Source organism: Calonectris borealis, chromosome 1 (genome assembly GCF_964195595.1).
Source record: "Calonectris borealis chromosome 1, bCalBor7.hap1.2, whole genome shotgun sequence".
Lineage (NCBI taxonomy): Eukaryota > Metazoa > Chordata > Aves > Procellariiformes > Procellariidae > Calonectris > Calonectris borealis.
In genome coordinates this window covers 202,973,978-202,988,634 of record NC_134312.1, presented here as the reverse complement: position 1 = coordinate 202,988,634, position 14,657 = coordinate 202,973,978, and the positions used below count along the sequence as shown (strand labels likewise).

General features: G+C 37.5%; 1 protein-coding gene across 3 annotated transcripts in view; it reads right to left on the bottom strand.

Moving 5' to 3' along the window:
- Window positions 1-14,657, bottom strand: part of CWF19L2 (CWF19 like cell cycle control factor 2) — an 89,527-nt gene that overhangs the window by 28,906 nt on the left and 45,964 nt on the right. For all 3 annotated transcript variants that reach the window (XM_075140062.1, XM_075140059.1, XM_075140060.1), the window contains 2 exons: window positions 6,698-6,823; window positions 5,305-5,442 (listed from right to left, as the gene is read on the bottom strand). In XM_075140062.1, coding sequence (XP_074996163.1) covers window positions 5,305-5,442; window positions 6,698-6,823 — 264 coding nt within the window. The remainder of the gene's footprint in view (window positions 1-5,304; window positions 5,443-6,697; window positions 6,824-14,657) is intronic.

The following is a 14,657-nucleotide window of genomic DNA, read 5'->3' as shown; positions in this document are numbered from 1 at the left end:
GAAGCTCTAAACAAAAAAAATCTGACACACTTGGCCATATTATGATAGCAGAAGCTGCTTAAGTTTGTAGTCTAACTTTTCTTTTTACTTGGCTGAGCAGCCAGCAATTTTAAGACAACTAACAAATGCAACAGATTAAAAAAAAAAAAAAAATTCTTTTTGGTAATTCAAACAAATGTCATTTTGTTTTGCATTTGGCCAAAAAGAGGCATCCAACTGAACCTAAGGATGAGCCACCCCTCAAACATCCATTTTCCCACAAATTGTGTTGGCATCAGATTTGACATGAAAACTTATGGAAGCAAAACAACACTCTAATGAGAAGCAATTGTGCAATTGAATCCCTAAAGTTAGTAAAAATATACCCTATATTTCATTCTTTAAAAGCAATTGTCTTGTCTGCAGTGGATAACTTCTTCTATCCCCGTAGCCACGTCTAAGAAATCACAACAATCACTCAACAAAAGCAGTTCAGACTGATAAGATGAATGAAATTATTCAACAGAATTTAAGGGGTAGGATCTCCGTTCTCCCACCCTGGGTAGGATATCATTTATAGACTTTCAGCAGTTTCCTCCCACCACTCTTCTGAAAGACAAGATTCATTTTTGTGGATATTTTTTTCCACTTCTCAAATGAAGGCACAAAGAGAAAGTAATTCGTGTGTGTCAAATTTGTGTACTATCTTACCAAACTAAAACTGACAAAAGAGGTTTGGTTGCTAGACTTCCTCCTGGACATAAAAACAGTGATGAATCCATTTAGGAGAGATGCAAGATTTTTGAAAATTGTCTCACTGGGCCTCCAGATCATAATGCAGATACTCTCTGTAGTATAGGTTTATAAAGTACCTGAAGAAACCATCTAGAATATCTGTGAACGCAACCAAATTTTTCAGACTGCTGCCAACACTTCAGCACTAACACTGATCTTGCAATGCTGTGAACAAGAATGCCTTCTACCTAAAGACATGGAAAACTCAGGATGCCTAGGAACCAGTTTCTTAATTTAGGATCAAGAACAATCATCATCTGGGGAAGACCATCACATTTTGTGGTGACAAGAGCTGGGAATCACCTGCACAGAAACTACCAAAACCATTTCAGATTTTAACAGAGGCAAAAAACTGGCATCTATGATGCTTCTTTTTATGAAAGCCAAACAAAAATATCTTCAAAATCTAAACTGACATTGCATGGGACTGGAGGATTTCAGTACCATGAATTAAAATTTGGACAACTAAAAATCCATTGCAACAGATTTCTTGTACAGCCAAAAGAGAACAACCTCATCTTGAACAGTAATTGACAAAAACATCTACTTTGAGCACATGCTCCAGCACACTTATCTAATGAACAAATCATATGGCTCAATCTTAAAAGATTAGTCTGGCTATTCATTCAAGAAGCTTGTTCTAACAAAATAATGTGATGTAGTGCATCTTTGCCTAGTAACAAAAAAGAAACACAGTGCATAGCATCTGACCCAAAGCTTATTGAAGTCAGTAGGAACTTCAGAGCCTTCCCAAACTAAAATAAAGCAGTTGCATAAGCCAGGAAACACAATACATTCTTCTAACAATATTAAGAAATTTTATCCTTAAGCAAAACAAACAAAACAAAAAAAAGGAAAGAGGCTTTTAGAATGAAACATACTAAACTCAGCTGCTTGCTGTAACCGAGCGTGATCATTTTATGTTGCAAAATCAGTCTCCAGAAATGGTTAAAACATACGGGGAAAAGCATAAACAAAGCACGTAGAACTTACACTTCTGCTGCACACTTGCAGCTCTCAGCGTTTCACTGTGGAAATCCTGAGCCAAAAGCCTATCTAAATCTCCCTATTTAATATTTACTAATTAAACTGTACTTCACAAAGTTGCTGTATCTTTTTTCCTCCCACTCACAATTAAGGCCTCCACAGCATCTCATGCTCTACAGCACAAGTTCTACAATTTCCTTCTTCACTGAAAAAAAAAAAAACCACAAAACCCTCCTTCATGTTAATCTCTGCTGTGTGACCACTTCACATATGAGAAATAAAAATAGCTGTTTTCTATTAAACTTCTATGCTACTTGTGTGTTCTAGTCTACCAGCTGCTTCTCCCTCCATCCCTGGCTGAAAAAACTTTGCTTACTTAGGTTTTCTTCAAATGGCCACCATTCTGTGCCTTTGACCACAGGGTATGCTTTACGAGCTTGGGTAGCATTCAAGCTATGGGTGGACCATGGGTGCACTATAGTAGCCTTATATGTTTTAAATTGGTCCTAAATTCCTTTTTTTCACAATCTCCAAAATTCTGTTTCTCACCAGCACTGAGACATTTGCAGACTTGCAATGACTCTCAAATCAAGCAGTAACAGCCTCTTGTGATATATGCAGTTATGGCTTCACTCAGCTTCACGATTACCATCATTTTGCATTCATCAACCCTGACTTTCATCTGAATTTATTGCCTTGATACTTATGGTGGGATCTCTTTCTTCTTATTTGAGAGGTCTATAGCATAATCTCCTGTGTCTGAGCTAGACATCTTAATTCCTTTTATACCCATAATGTCTGTCAGACAGCATTCAAAATAGGACAGATGACTCACACCACTAAAATAGGTACGTCTCTCCAGCGACTCTCTAAAGTGAATCTTAAGAATCAGTTCAGATATATTTCACAATGTTAGAAAAATCCAAGCTTTGTATTTTGAAATTCTACAATTTACAATTTACAGTGACCTCTATTTTTGACAGTCCTGAATAATTACATAACAGTAACAAATTGTCAGGTCATAAAGTATCCCTTCCTCCAGATGGTTTATGTATGTGTTGAACAGAAGAGATTCCTGATGAATCCACTGGTAATCTCCTTTTATAATAAAAAATAACCATTTACTCCTGCCCTCTGTTTTCTTTTTAAAGATTCCCATTATACTTGCCATCTTCTGTTCCTCAGGATGAATAAAGATAACCCTCAGCAGTTCATAGTTCAGCATGTCACACCTGATTTCTTTCAGATCACTTAAGTGAGGACCATTCGGTTTTAGTCATTTGTTATTATTCATCTCAAATTCAAGTTTCTTTTTAAAATAAGGGATTTCTACAAATTTGAGTTAAAATTCATTTTACTGACACTGATTAATTTGAGACAGTTTTTCCACTTACTCCCTGTAAATAATGGCTCATGCAAAAGAATCACTCTGACCTCATTTATAGAGGATATTAATGCAAATAGTTCATTAGTTCTTCTGGCATGTACTTATCTTTCCTAAATGCTCTAATTATACCTTGATCAGTTTTTTTCAACACCACATTCCTGCAGGCTTCTTGCTTCCAATGAGTTGAACTCCTAATTTTATGCTTTTAGCAAATTCAAAATAATTATTTAAAGTAATCCCCTCAAGATAATTTTTCAATCTTACTTATCAAAGTTTAATTCTATGCCTGCTAGGCTCACGTTCTTTTCCATTCTCCTTACTTGGACATGACAAGTACTTTTTAAAAAATGGTTGGGTTCTGGATTTGATTTTTCTTTTAGCCTCCAGAAGCTCTTTATTCTTCTGTTCGCTCACCCTTGGATTTATTTTTAAATAAAAACAATTCAATAAAGTTTTACCCCATTTTGGGACGGTGTTCACTCCCTTAGAATGTTTTCACCAGTGGCATACATGTGCAATTAGCACTGAGTACTAGAGAGTCCCTCATAACCTGCAAGCATTTTCTCTTTACGTACCCATTTTAAACTCCCACTAAATAGACCCCACATTCCTTCGTAATTGCCTCTTTATAGAAGTTAAACACTATATTGCATTTTCGTCTACTATATGGATGCAGAAGTTCAGTTGCCAAAGTTCACCCTCATTTGTACAGAATCTTTATTTTTAAAACAGCTACATACTGAGCCAGGCCATTTCTGCACCATTCCTAAATGGATCAAATTTCACCATTGTCCCAGAAATCCTTACAGTGCAAGTAACTAAATCTTTAAGGAACTGGCTGCAGGTACAAGAATGCTAACCAAAGATGTTATGCATACAGGATTTGGTTTTCTGTTTTCTTCAAATTCAATAATTATAGCTCATGCCTTTTAGCAATAGGTACAGATGATAGAATGGGAGATGAGGAGCCACAGAAAGGAAGGAAAGTTTTATGTGTTTGGGTTTTTTTGTTTTGGCAGGGAAGATAAAGAAGGAAATCAAATACTGGCAACAAGACATGTTTATTTAACTGGACCCCAAGGGCATCATTTTTTTGAGTATGCCAGTGGGAGAGAATGAGAACTTCTACCAGAAGCAGCTGAATGAGAAGATGCATAAACCACACTAAGTTCTGATAATGTCTCCAGAACCACCTCCTGCCAGACGCTTTATAGCATCAGGTTAAATATTTTCTACTGGGTACTATCATGGCTTTTCTGATTCTTTTAAGTATCACCTGAAGAAGAAGAATTTTAAAAAGAAAAAAAAGAAAAACAAACAAACCAAAACCTATCCTCCAGGATCTTGTCTGTCTTTTAGATAAATGGAAAAACAAATTTTGTCTGTGATGATACTAATTCCATGCTAACAAGCTTTTTCAAAACCTGCTCAGTGGTGCACAAAATACTGGAGCAGTAACCTAGTAAAATTTGAAGCATGCTAGAGAAACTGCATGTCGTAGCTATTGAAAATCATCTCTGTCAAACACTTCCATATCAAGCACAGAAAGTATCCTTTATTACTCAGTTTGGATGACAGAAATTAATGATTCCATTTGCACTGCAGTATCTGTCTGTGAGCTGGCTGCTCTTTTAAGTGGAATTACTCATGGAACCATAATGTATAAATCTGTGTGGTCTGTGAGCATCAATTATCTCATTATCCAGCACATCCTGATGGAATTTCAGGTAGTTTGCTTCAAATCTCATTGATTCTTGTAACTTCTAGATGGAAGAGACCATCTAAACACTAAGAAAATGCTGCTTTTATTCATCACTAATTTGGGGAAAACCTGCTTTGTTGGGCATAAGTAACCTACTAATGTACAACACACTCTAAAAGCGTTCACCTCAAAAACATCAAATTTAACAGGCAGAGGAACAGTACAGTCACCTCTATGAAGGAACCGAAGGCATCACATTTCCTGCATGCATGCAGGTTTCCATCACTTTGATAAAATTTGCCAAGACGATCTTACAACAAACTTGATTATTATTCAAGACAATCAGAATTCTCAACCAAAAGCAACATACCTAGAGCACTGAAGCCTCATGTCCTCCCTGATATTTCTAATAATAAAATGCTTAATTAAAAAGCCATACACTCAGACACCTTACCTTTGATGCCATACGCATGAACAGTGAGTTTTGATCCTCTGCTGTTCTCATCTTCTCATTTTTGACCAAATCGTTCAGGTTCATACTATCATCATCCTGAAAATACCTTACTCTTTCTTTATTTATATGAGTAGAGACCTGGAAACAAACGTATTGAAATTAAATATTAACCTAGTGAGAAAGATCAACTATACAATTCAGATCCTAATAATTTCAACTAGTTTAAAGAATCATGAATCAAGCTAAGCACATCTGAAACAACTGGGCTTGCTGCTTCATTTGACCTAAGGAAAAGAACATCCTCCCCTTTCTTCATTTGGATCAGTACATCTAAATAAAAATAGAGCCTCTTCCCACAAGCGCTACATCCTTTATATCCCTAAGTTATCAGAGCTACATTACCACTCAGGAAAGATGGACAGTAATTCACTGAAACAGTTAATCAGCTCACAAAAATGGAATATTCCAAAAAGTAATCTTCATTATTTACAGAAGCTTTTGAATTGTCAAGTGACAGACACTACTGAAACACAGCAATCACAGACAATACTGGAAACTTGTATAAATGTGGTACCTCTGGGAAACGTTGCCATCTTAGACAGAGTGCACAAGAGAACAGAGTTTGTCCTCTAGGGCAGGACTAAACTAAATCCTGAAGGAGCATAGGGAATGGTGATCAACATAAAGCAAGATGGCATTTTCCAAAATGGAAACAACAGGAGGATGACAACCAATTCCTCACCCTCTCGTGCCTTTCATTCCTCCATAGCAGTGTTACAAACTGATAATCAAGAACACGCTTGCTAGAAGTATGAGGTATTGTCATCTCCTCTTTTCCCAAGAAGATCAAAATATTAGTTTATTTACTGTTGCAAGCAATTATCCTAAGAATAAAACACTGCTCCAGCCTCCAAGCTTCTCACTGTTCCCCAAAGCACTTTGTTACAAAGATTAAGTCATAATTTTTATTATCAGCAGTAGCAGTATTTTTGATCAGAAGAAAAGAAAAGGAAAATTAGCCCCTGAGACCCGAGTACCTCAGTAAAATCTTTCTTATTTTGGAAATACTCACCTCTGCTAATCTTCATTATTTACATAACTTTAGGTAATGTAAACTATTTGGCTAAGAGACTGTGATAACTTGAAAAACTTACTTTTCCTTGAATGTGCATATAAATAAGCCCTAAAGTGATCCCTAGGGAAACACAGTCTGAAAATAAATTTAATATATGCTTAACAAATATGTACTCTAACACTAAATTACAATCATCTGAAAGCAACTTTTTAACTACCTATTGACATTCTCACAAGACACTCATATTAATTATGGCATCATAAAAGTAAAACTACAAAATCATTTCAGAACTACAATACTCACATTTGTAAAACTTACCATCTGTCGCTTTCTCCGTCCTCCTTTTGGCTCCTGTGGTTCAGTTGGTGCAGTAACAGGCCATGCCCTTCCACTTTGATCTGTTCTGACAAGGACCACTTGTTCATCTTCTTGACGGCTTGAAGCCTGTGTCAGGTTTGAAGATATATTTTAAAACAGATGATACAGACAAAACCAAAAGAAACACCTAATCCACGCTAAATAAAAGTTTAAAATCTTAAAGATTAAAATAAATAACAGATTCTTTACATTTTGCATGTTCGTTATAATTCAAAGCAGACAGTATTACCTTACACAAGGTATTCTTTTCCACGTCCAAAAAGAACAGAATATTAAAAATATATTCAGGTAGTTAAGTGCAGAGTTAACAAACCCTTTCTAAAAAGAAGTTTGTATTCTTGGTTCTTTCTCATAAAGTTTCATCCCCAGAAGAAATACAATGCTTTTGAAGACTTAGATAATATTGAATTAATATACACCACCACCATTATAATAGTGTATTCCTGAAAACCATCTGAAAAGCTGCAGCACGTTACCACTTCTGGGCTTTTTTGTGGATTGGGGATGTTGGGGGGAGCAGTCTGTTTGTTTGGTGTATTTTTTTCCTTTCAAAACTTGGTTAATAAACTAGCCAAAACATTGGCTATTGCTTTTCAACACATTCCATTAGATCAGACTTTTGTTTCCTACATTGCACCTACCACCAGTACAGATCACTTTTATCACAATGTAATACTGAAATTTTTTTAGTCTTGATTCTAGGATATGCAGAATAGGAAATAGAAACAGCTCAACACAAGTATCTCTCTCTATGGTGAAGAAGAAAGAGATGAGTAGATCTACATTGATTATTTAGGTCAAAATAAATTATAGACTGAGGTAGAAATGACAACGTTTAAATCATCTGTTTGTGTGCTGAAATATATGGAAACAAAATAAGTGTTTACCTGATATATGCCAAATAAGTCATTTGCCTTGGGAAGGCAAACACATTCAGTCTCACATAAACTACACTTGTACTTATTGCTTCTACATACCAAAAGAAATTTGGGAATCATGAGGAAGGTATCTTCTAAATCTGACAAAACCAAGCTCTTGAGGTGCTGGAGATGTGAGGTGAGAGGAACACACACAGGACAGGGCAACAAGGGAAGCTTTCACACACTTACCCTGGGTCTTCATGGTGGAATAGAACCACCAGTTCATCTGCTGGAAGAGCAACACAGTAGGGCACAAGCAATCCAGATTTCGAATGCATTGAGGACAAGTGTTGACACAAATGTTGAACAAACTGACTAGGAGTGTTCCTCTATGAATTTTCTACTCATAAATTTAAAAAATCAGCCTAATCAGGGACGTGGAAGTCAGCAGCTGCCTTGGCTGCACAACCACGAGACAGTGGAGCTTAAGATTCTAAGGCAAGTGAGGAAGGCAAGCAACAGAACAAAGAAAAACCCCTGGATTATAGGAAAATTGACTTCAGTTTATTCAGGGATGTGGTTGGCTGGATCTCATGAGAGATGGTCATGAGTGACAAAGGTGCCCAAGAGAGCTAGTTGATCTTCAAGGACAACCTCCACAGAGGATGAGAAGGGTCCATCTGATCTACTATTTGGCTAAATGGGGAACTTCTAACAAAGCTCAAAAACAAAAAGGAAGCTTACAGAAGGTGGAACCTGAGACAAGATACCCAGGAGGACCACAGAAGCACTTTCAAGGCATGCAGGGATAGAACTGAGAAAACCACAGCTGAAGCTGAAACTAGCAAGAGATGCAAAGGACAAAAAGAAGGGATTCTATGAGCATACTGGATATCCTTTTACAAGGAAGGACAACACAGGTCCGCTGCTGAAAGAGAGGAAAGACCTAGTGACAAAGGACATGAAAGAGGCTAAGATGCTCAATATCTTGCCAGTATTTACCTGCAAGGTCTGCTCTCGGGCTTCTCAGGCCCCAGTGCCTAGCAGTAGAGTTTGGAGGACAGAAGTACTACCCGCAGGAAAGAAGGATTGATACCAATTGTGAAAGAACAGTGAAGAGACGTATGATTTTTGGTTGAAATGATGCAGCTGGGTTAGGAATGCTTTATGAATAAGGTAAGTTGGACATTCAGCAGATAAAAGAGCCTTGAAACTTTGTACTCTGCGTAAAATAGATAAAGAAGCTAACCTTGTAGAGCAGATAGGGAAGGTATACTGGAATAAGCTACTTCGTTGCAAGTGAGAATTATGTAAGCCAAGCCAAGGGATAAACTGAGCATGCGTAAAGATTGAGTTCAACTAAAGGACACTGTGAGGAAGACTATCGACGACCACCAGAGGACCATAAAAGACCACTGGGAGACCCTGGAAGACCACCTATAGATATAAAGGCGCATGCATCAAAGACATTTGCATATGTTAATGAATTCCAGGAAATAATATGAATATTTAGATTATTTCTTGGAAATGTAATAAATATGTATATTTTGGGTGAATATAATTCTTGTAGTTAAATAATTTGGCGCACACACTAGGTGGAGCGATCCCCTGTGCGCCCGGTGCCGCATTAAAGAATGCCTGCTTTCTAAAACTCCAAAACGAGACTTAGAGAGTTATTTTGCCGACTTACGGTAACAGGATCAACTTAAGCAAACTGTAAATATGCTAGCTTATGGATCTAGGTGGGATGCATATATTATGCTGGACAAGAGGTCTCTCCCTATCACATCTGAAGAGTAGTGGTGATCAGTGGATGCCCCTGGAAAAAGATAAATGTATACACTCGTCTTCAAACAGGTGAAGGAGATACACCTGGGGAACAACAGAATGACCACCCTCACCTCAGACCAAAAAAAATTACAGAACAAGTCCTCGTGGAAGCTTCTTCCAAGCACAAGAACAACAGCAAGGTGACCGAGAACCATTTGCAAATGGCAAATCATGCCTGATAAATCTGCCTTCTGCGGTGAGATGACTGGTTCAGTGCACAAGGAAAGTATGAGGGATGTTGTCTACTTTGAAGTTTGCAAGGTTTTCAATGCAGTTTCATAGTGGTTTTGTTGCCAAATTGGAGGGATGTGTAGACTGCAAGATGGGTGGGAAATTGTCTGGATTACCAGGCTCAAAGAGTAGTCGTCAATACTTCAAAGTCTAACTGGCACGCCTCATAGTTTAACCAGCACATTGTTACAGATGTCATTCCTCAGGAGTTGATCTCTACCAACTTAACTTCAGCACCCTGGACAATGGAACAGAATGCGCAAGTTTGCCAAGACACCAAATAGGCAGGATGGGGACATGGTTGATAGACTTGAGGGCAGGGTTGCCGTTCAGAGGGAGCTTAGCAACCTGAAAGAATAGGCTGACAGGAACCTCAAACAAATGCTAAATCTTGCACCTGGGGACAAACTCATGCATTGGCAAAGGTTGAAGACAGAGTAGGGGGCAACTGTAGAAAAAAGACTTGGGATCCTTGGTTGACAGCACATCAAAAAATGAGTTTGTGAGCCAGCTAATCACATCCTGAGCTGCGTTTTCCATCTAGTAGATTATCCAAAGTAATGAGAATCCTAGAGGCCAAAATGCTACCCTTTATCATGCACATGCAATTTATTACACCAATTTACCACCCATAGAAGAATTGCAAAAAAGCCATTTTCAAAAGATCCCATAAACTAGTAAGATTACAGAGGGAAATGGGCAACTGAAACAAGCTTAAAGCATTCATTCTCCCAAAACTGCTCTAGCTCTGGACAAAATACAGTAGAAAAACATTCAGAAATAACTCTTATTTTTTGAATGATATAAGTATGTAGTCTTGAAACATGGTTGAGTGAAATAATCAGTTTTGTCAAATATTAAAAAATGTATATAGAAAGTTATCATTTCCCCCCGTAAAACTGAACAGAAATGAATTTCTTGTAAACATATTTTCAGATTAACATCTTTTGTACTATCAGCTAGAAGTTTTTCAGCAATTTTCTACTCTACAATTTAATATTTAACATTGTTACAGATACAAAACAGTCTTGAAGCAGACTACCTGTGTTCTTTATATAGAACATAATACAACTGCTTATTTACAATGGATGTAGAGCTTTGCAAGTCTCCGCATTGCTTTTGCTTTCCTTGTAATCAACAGGTATCAGTAAGAAATCTTTTATTTGTAGCAAAAAGCAAAAAGCAGTTTGCTTACTGTTATTACTGTGATCAACAAGTTCTAACCTGTTCTCTTTAATGAGACAAACAGCGCTAAATGCACATCTTACCAGCTATTTCACAATTACTATTACCTGACAAAGCATGGAGACCTTTCTATAACCTATAAGCCAAAAAAAAGATGATTATGTATTTTCTTTTTTCTTTAATATGCTTATTATAACTGGTGTAAGAGTTCAAAACTTCTAAACAGGAGCTACCTGATCTAGAAATAGTGCAATCAGTCAACTGAATCCTCTGTCTGACATACATCTTTTATTTAAACTGAATAAAGACCAATAGGAAACTGAAGATAAACGGTGTCATTTTCCTTTCATTATCTCTATCAGCATTCTGAACACAATTTTTTTTTGCAATACTGGAGTATACAAAGCATCATGTTTCAGCACCCAAACTTATAGAAGACAGGATCCAGAACAAGCCCTCTGGTTTGAGTTTTTTAAACTTTCATTTCAAACTTGAAAGGCAGATCACTACTGAAGAGGTATCACAAGACCCATGTCACAACTTACATAGGGATGCTATCATAAAAAAGTGCATGTCCATTCTGCATTATGCTCCTAATCTCTACTTCAGCCGAAGGGGGGAAAAGAGAAAAAAAACACAACAAAAAACCCTATTAGCTATGACTGACAGTTCTTCTGAGATTATATTAACAAAGAAGAAAAACAGAACAGCTATGACCACATTAAATGCTGGATATTAGAAAGAAAGAAGTTCACAGAGTGGTCCTTACCATTAGACATAGATACAGAAGGTTAATAAGAAAACTATTGGTAATGTTAATTTTCCTTTATCAGAACCCAAGAAGCAAGCTGCAGTTGCCTACCTTCAGTTCAATCTGTCAGCCAGTGACAGGTGAATGGATAGTAAAATCACTGTAACTCGTATGAGCACAGAAGAGATCCCTCAATTTCCTTGTACAATAGGAACATTTTGCCAGATAGTGTAAATCCTTATTATATTGGGCATCTTCAGAACTGTAAGATCAGAAGCAAACACCTGCCTCAAGGAACTACCTAAAAGTGAGGTCATCTTAGTTTGGAGAGAAAAGTGTAATCCCTGAACTCCTAGTCTACCCTTCAGCACTTAAGACCTTATGAGCACCAAAGTTTTTCTCAGTGGAGTTCTAGAGTCATACCGAGTTATGCTTCCGAGCATGCCCAAAACCGCTCCCATTTTGCCAGAGATGGGTGGCTTAACATCTATTCCATATCCAAACTCAATCAGAATGCCTGGACTAAGCACCCTTGTCCTTAAGTTTTATCCCTACTAGACTTAATTCAGATCCAGTGCTCATTAACACTCTTGAGTTCATTAAAAAGGGCTGCAGCCACAGATTTAATTCAGAAAAATATACCCTTTTGTAAAAATACTCTGCAGGAATATCATTCACTGTAACTTCAACGCAGCTCAGGAAGATTACAAATCTATCTTCCATGACTTCTCTACCCACCAAGCAGAGGGAGGAGGAGGAGGAGGCCTGGAATACCTGTACAGCAGGAGTGAAGAACAGACATGGAGGACTCATTAAGCCAATCAGAATTTATCAGCACATATGAAAATGGAGCATTATCATACAACTCAGTGATGAAGGCACTCCCATGTGTTCCAGTCCTTCAGACAAAATACCAGGGAGTAGAATTAATATATCCATTTCCCAAACGACTGCTTAAATACTTCATTACACCTCACTATTGCAAACTCCATTTCTATGTACTTACAGTTGCAGCTCACACTATTGTTGCCAGCTGCCTACAAGTAAAGCACAGGAGTGCTAAGTGCTGTTCCAGATCACTCCCTTTATGCGCCCAGCCCTCAATCTTCCCATGCCTTCATCTGCTCCCACCAACTACCTTCTTGTTTGCAATGGAAGTTACTACCTTTTCAGCTGACGGACGTCCGTTCAGGTGATGGACGTCCTGTCAAGAGCCAGGTCAGCTCAGCTCCCTCCAAAACAGGGACAATAGTACATTCCCACTTCGTAAGGGTGTTCTCAGACTTAAATAAAGATAGAGAGAGATATATATATATACACACACAAAAAAAAATTTTAAAAAGGCAGAAATTCTTCACCAGAAAAATAAGTATTTAAGTTTCTGAAAAGTTTAAGAATAAAAAAAAAAAAATAAAAAGCCTGAGAGCTTCTTGGTTACACTGCAAAGATGTTTAGGTAAATTCATTGATTAAATTAGAGCAAATAATGGGGACATCACTAAATCTGGTGATATTAGGACAGCCTTTGTCAAATCTTATAAACAATTTTATTAATCTCAATTTGAAGCCATTTTCCACCTAACAACTGACGTCTGCTTTACATCTGCCATCCTCGCCTAATGAAGGCTTGTCCCAGAAACCCCAATAAAGTCTGAAAATTCTGTAGATACTGAAGTATGCTAGCTTCAATGGCTTAATTATATTTTTCCAAGGAAAGTCAGAAGAAGGTAGAAATTATGGACCAAAAAGGTGTCTAAGCAAGCCAAACTTCTCTCTTCTGTACCATCAAAGGCAAATCTCATTTTGCAAAGCAAACAAAGATGTCCAACACTGGTCTGGCTCCAATAACAATAATGATATTTTCAGAGAATATACATACAACACTACTTATTTCCAGCATCACCCAGATACATGCCTCAGCTGTTACTTTTTCACAAGATAAGGTGTTTTCTCTCTATTGGGAGGTGGTAGAGGGAGAAGAGGTGATTCATCGCAATAGGAGAAAAAGGCCGTGTGCCTCCACCCCACACTTGCCATACGCTAAAGGTCAAACCTGACTAGAGACAGAGACAACCTGGAGGAGGGACACAGAGTGATGACATGAAAACAATGCTGTTCAGACAGGTGTGAGACTTGCTACAGCATTAAAAGCACTATTAATTTGAAAACATAACACCAACAAAAAAACCGATCAGCATTAGATGAGCAAAGGCAAAGGACAATAGGGTGGAGAAAGAATACAACACGAGCGAAAAGCAGCATGATGTACACCATGCTTTTAAATGGGATATAAATGCAAATGAAGCATTCTGGATATAATAACAAAGAGGTAACCGATGCAAGTTCCTAGGGCATTGGTCATTTCTTTCTGTGTGTTAAAAAAAAAAGCACCAAACAAAATAGGTGGACATTTATGAATATTGTAATGCTTAAACAACCTATGACTTAGCAAGGCTCAGTACTGTGACAGACAGTAGAAACAATTTTAACAGTTGAAGGAGCTGGGGAAGAGGAAAGTCAAAAAAAAAGGCAAAGTTTTAAAAACCAGAATGAGGGGGAAAAATGTTTGCTAAGGACTACTTCATTTGACAACAAGAAATTCACTCATCTGCAGCATTTTGTTTGAAATCGTGGAGAAGACAAATACACTCACAGGCTAAATATTTTAGACTTAACACAAGATAATCATGTAGAGGAAAATCATAAAAAAGCAGTAGAAAAAGTAGAAAGGAAACAGGGAATAATTTTTAAAATTTATACACAGCAGATAGGGAAAGCAAAGATGAAGTTAACACCAACAGAACATATCATAGGAAACATGACAAATGCCCTAGTTCTTTAAAGACTTGGATAACTCTACAAATTTGGAAGCTGAAGACATAACCACAGATGTGGCAGTGAAAACTCAAAAATGTAGAGCGTTGTTAATTAGTCTGAAATGAAACAGACCTTTGTAGAGGAAAAAAGAACACCTTGTCCCAAACCTACCAAACCCATGTGGCCAACCAGGGATATGGCAGTTCTCCCAAGAGGACTAGTTGAAT